Below are 5,188 nucleotides of genomic sequence, written 5' to 3'. Positions count from 1 at the left end.
CAACGTGTAAGAACAGTCAGCTTCTAGCTAGATTCTAAGGTTTGTTATTTACACTGTACAAAATTCTCACATAAAACAGATCTGGCAACAAGCGGCAGTCAAAAAATAGTAGAGCACTGTAAAACATTTTTACCCTGTCTTTTATGATTGGCATGTAAAATAAAATTTCCTTTTCATAATTTTACAGATTGTTCACTGCAATTTGACAAAACATGTAAAACAATGCTAATTTTGCCAGAAAGTTGCATTTAAAATGTGAAAATCCAAATTTTTGACAGTACCTACAACTAACATGCATGAACTTCTGTAGATCACCTTCTCAACATTATAAATTCTTAGATGTGTCACTAAAAAGGGATTCAGTTGGTTTTTAAATATACTAATCTGTAATCCTACAGTTTGATAGACATTCTTGTTGGCGTGGCCTTTTTAAAACACATGCATATCTTTATTTCCTTTGAGGTTGTAAGAAAATAAACTGATATCTGCCTCCACAGGGCTTGAAGCTCTGTTACATCCATTAATCATCTATACCACTTATCCTTGTGGAGGAAAGTTGTGGGGGGGCTGGTCACCAGTAAAGAGACGAGTACAGTCAATCAACCTAACCCCAATCTGCATGTCTTTGGACTGAGGGAGGAAGCCAGAATACCTGAAGAAAACCATGCAAACACAGGGAGAACATGCAAATTCCACACAGACAGACCCCAGCTGAACCGGTATTTGAACCAGCAATGTACTTAAGTGCCACGCATCTCTGTTACACTCCATTTAAAAAATGTAGCCGCACTAGCAGCATATGGCTCAATGGATGGCAATGCCAGTCAGTCAACTGTTGATGGATGAATGAAAGCTAATGAAGCGCTACAGTGTTGGAATGTCTCCACAGTTATTGGATCACAATGGAATCTGGTGCAGACACTCATGTCCCCCCAAAAAGCACTGTGTTGCAGAAAATATACATTTTATTTATTTAATGGTCATGCTTCTTCATGTAAAACCCATTAAACACAATATCTCGTTATGGCCATCACCCTCAATTATAGGTAAGTCTTAATTATTTGGAAAACCTGAAGCCAGTTCGTTTTATCACATCATAGGTGTGCAAATGCAGCATAGCATTTGAGCAAGTTGCTGTATAAATCTGCAGTATACACTCAGGAACATATACAACATACAGAGGGAGACACCCGCTGCTGGCCCCAGCTACATATTCAAAAAAGAGACATGAGAGTGATCTTATATCTGACTCAAGAAATCCTTCAACCTTCTAGTGCTATTTACTACATAATCAATTGAGTCTGTAATCAGAAGTGTCTTTTATTTTCAAAGGCGATAGAAACACAAACAATATGATCAAGCATATTATGGAAATATAGTAACCCAGTTCTTAACACTATGCCAGGGGGTGACTTCAGCAGGAGGGTCTAATACATTACAACCATACTGTAAATAACCACCAAACTGAGATGGGTGGTGTAATAATAAACCAGCGATTTGCAGCTGAGGGAAAAATAGCCATGAATCTTTCTTTCTATTTCTGTCTGCTAGTTCATTGGCACACTTCTTTATTTTTGCAGTGGGCTAACCCCTCTGATGACTCAAAGATGACAGTTGATGTCCTAAAACATCCAACTTCAAACTTTTCACAAACTGACAAGACGTGTCACTTTAAAAATGTCAAACGATTTAAAATAACAATTTATTCCAGTGTTTAACTTAATAAGACACAAAGGCTATGGAACATAGTATAGATATTTATTATAAGAGTCTTTTTTTCTTTTGTTGTCTCAGCCCGCTGTTACAAGCAGAAGTGAGGAATACCACTCTGAGGCAGCTGTTCCCAGCCAATCACATGTGAGCCAGCTCACAGCTTGAACCAATGATGTGAAAGCAGATTTTCAATATAGTTTCTTAACAGCCACAAATAGACGTGACACAGGCTCCTCGTAATTTCAGCACGCTGGCTTAACCCACTCACACACACATATGCAGACAGAATGTTCCCTGGAAGAAGCAGTGATGAAGACTCGTAACCTGAGACAAGACAGGCTTTGTTTACACTGCTGGTCGACTTGTTCAGTGACGAACAGCTGCCCGTGTTCTTGTCCTTCCAAGGAAACGTGTACACATATCTGTTTTTGCCCGGAAGCAATGAAGAGGCAGATTTGTGAGCCACTATGATTACAAAATGATGTCAATACTTTTCAAATCCTCTTCCCACTTGTTTTAGGCTCTAGTTACAGTACGTCAAACTCAGTTATCTATAGCATTTCATTAACTACCTAAAAGAGATTTCTGTCTTTCTGTATTGTCCAGTGTAATACTGTGTTCAAATCAATAACACTCTTATCGATATATTTAAGATGAAGTTGTCACTAGCAGCTGGTTAGCTCGGCTTAGCATAAGGATTAGGGGGAAACAGCTAGCCAAGCTCTGTCCAAACAAATCTAAACCTCACTCAACAACAACATACATCTGTTCTTCATCAGTACAAAAACTGAAGTAAAGCCTTTTGTTCAGACAGAATGGAAGTACGTTTTAGATATGCTACAATGTATGTATCAATCAATCAATCAAACAATTTTCATTTGTATAGCCCATATTCACAAATCACAATTTGTCTCATAGGGCTTTAACAAGGTGTGACATCTTCTGTCCTTAACCCTCAACAAGAGTAAGGAAAAAAAAACCTTTTAACAGGGGGGAAAAAAATTGTAGAAACCTCAGAGAGAGCCACATGTGAGGGATCCCTCTCCCAGGAGGGACAGGATGAAAAGAGGTAAGAGTTCATGAATGCACCCAGCACTTTTGTGCAGAGTCGTTAGACTGTATTTCATGAAGCCAAAATATCCTGGATATGAACGCTGCCATCCTACTCATTTGGGTTCCATTTGAAGTTTCAGTTGCAACTTCCGATTTAGGGAATTCCAATCTCCGAAGTATAATGGAACGGGCATAAGGCAGAGACAAAAATAACATTTTCAGGATTATTTCCTGGATGGGTCCATTGGTTTCCTGAAAACTGGGTCCACAGAAAAACAGTGAGCCAATCACACAAGTAAAATGTTAGAGAATCTATAATAACTTTATAATAGTTATAATGTCAACAATTTGTTGACATCTAGGATTTTCTGACTTCACTGAACATCAGAACAATATTCCTCACAGGCTCAAATCAGTACCTGACATCATGGTCACTTACTTTAGTTACTAGTGAGAGCCCAAGTTAGCGATGAAGAAATAAGTAATAGGACATTTCTGGCTGCAGTGTGGACACTCACACACAAAAAGGATGTGGCCATGAGCTGTCTTTAGCCTTTTGATGAGTTGCAGGGCATTCCTGACCTTGCTGGCACACACTGACAAACAGCAGTGAGCTCATGGGGTGTAAATAACACGGTGGGTGGGTGGGAGCAGAGCTGCTGGGGTATATAAAGCAGAGTGTTTTGTGTATATGTCCCACATTACATGACAGACGCCTAACAAGAAGAGGGCACGTGGGAAATTTGAAGTTTTGACTTTTCACTGGAGCCTAAAGACATTAGCTCGGGAAGAAGGAGCCAAGAACTAGAGAGACAACAGAACACAACACACGCAGGTTGCTTGTAACAAAGTCTGTCTAGAAAAACGCTCTTCCAACGTGAAATGATGTCCCAGCGCGGTGCTTTGAACAGCATGTTCGGCGACGACCCATTCTTCAGCCAGGAACGGCTGCTGTGGCCGCTGCATAACGGGGCCCTTTCCTCACTGCAGCAGGACTTCTTCAACCGGAGAGGCAAACTGGCCGACAGCCTTTTGAAGGAGCTCCACGATGGGCACCCCCTGCTCAGACTAAGCAAGCTGCCCCTCCTATCCTCCACTTTGGCAGGGTATGTAAAGTAACTGTGTATCTCTATGTTTGTGTGATCTTTCAGGGCAAAGTCTATACCTATAGTCACTGAGCTCTGGTCTAAACGTGTGCCTTTATTTGCTATGATTCTTTCATGCTCTAATCTCTGTTTTGTGTCTGTCTGTTGCGTGCTGCAATGTTGCTTATGTATATAGGTGATTTTGTGCGACTAAAAGGGACTTTCTTGGCTAAATGAAGGATAAATTGAAAGAGCAAACATGATGAAGTGATTCTAATCAGGATTCTGTTTGTATATCAGGCTGACTGATGGAAAAGAGCAGCAGCTAGAGACTCCCAGCACAGAGCTGCAGAAGCAAGTACAGAAGCCTACAGAAAATAACAGTGACCTCCTGGTCACCCTGGATGTACGAGGTTACGCCCCCAGTGACATCACTGTCAAACTGGAGGGGCGGAGGCTAGCAGTGGTGGCCATGAAGCAGGCTGGGGCAGAGGAGAGCCAGACCTGCTCCTCCTCTTCTTCCCGCGCCGCCTTCTCCTCCTCGGCCTCATCTCAGCTGGGGTTCGTCCAGAAGATCGACCTGCCCCCTCACCTGGATCTATCTGGCCTATCCTGTTCCCTGATGGGTGATGGACAGTTGCGAATCCAAGCCCCTGTGGCCAAGCAGTCAATCAGTGAGGAGGACCAGGTGCCCATTCGGTTCAGGACATCACTGGAGTTTCCCGTTACAAAGGACAAGACAGAGGAGAACTAATGCACAGTGTGACTGAAAATACTTCTAAATAAATACATATGTATATGCTGTTGTACCCACACACAAACACATACACTTCCACTAAAAGACTGTCTTTGAGTAAAGTTTACAAATCAAGAGAGAATTTATTTTGTAATTATCTGCAATTTGTATAAATTGTTGATAAATAAAGTTTTTGATTTTCAGAAAATGTTGATGCACTTGTGTCTGACTGTGTTATTGTCTATTGTGACCACAAGATGGTGCCAGCAGCCAATTTACATAGAGGATGGCGAGGTTGGGAGGGAGGGAGACAGCTGGAGCGTGGTCCTAAATGCTGCCAAAATAACGTTTAACTGCCCTCAGGTGACTGAATTAGTGCGTTTAGAAGGTTCCACTGACATTTGGTTTCCTGGGGAGAAGTTATTTGTTGGTGCAGGTGACAGACAATAACAGCGCTTTAATGTTTTATGAGTCCTGCCCTGAGGGTGTCACAACAGAGGAGAGAAGAAATAAAGGAGACAAACAATGGGAGCTGCCAGGAGAGGAGAGGAGAAGACAAGGGAGCCAGATATAAAAGGGTTAGCTCATAATTACAAAAAAC

The 5,188-nt window shown here is 41.7% G+C and overlaps 1 protein-coding gene across 1 annotated transcript; it reads left to right on the top strand.

Annotated features, from left to right (window-relative positions):
* Positions 1-3,457: 3,457 nt before the first annotated feature.
* Positions 3,458-4,799, top strand: hspb9 (heat shock protein, alpha-crystallin-related, 9). Its single transcript, XM_035181484.2, has 2 exons — positions 3,458-3,872; positions 4,152-4,799. Exons 1-2 carry the CDS (start codon positions 3,649-3,651, stop codon positions 4,603-4,605), a joined length of 678 nt encoding a protein of 225 aa, XP_035037375.1. The 5' UTR covers positions 3,458-3,648; the 3' UTR covers positions 4,606-4,799.
* The last annotated feature ends 389 nt before the right edge of the window (positions 4,800-5,188 follow it).

The sequence above is a fragment of the Hippoglossus stenolepis genome, chromosome 16 (assembly GCF_022539355.2).
Source record: "Hippoglossus stenolepis isolate QCI-W04-F060 chromosome 16, HSTE1.2, whole genome shotgun sequence".
Classification (NCBI taxonomy): domain Eukaryota; kingdom Metazoa; phylum Chordata; class Actinopteri; order Pleuronectiformes; family Pleuronectidae; genus Hippoglossus; species Hippoglossus stenolepis.
This window is presented reverse-complemented; position numbering and strand designations above follow the sequence as displayed.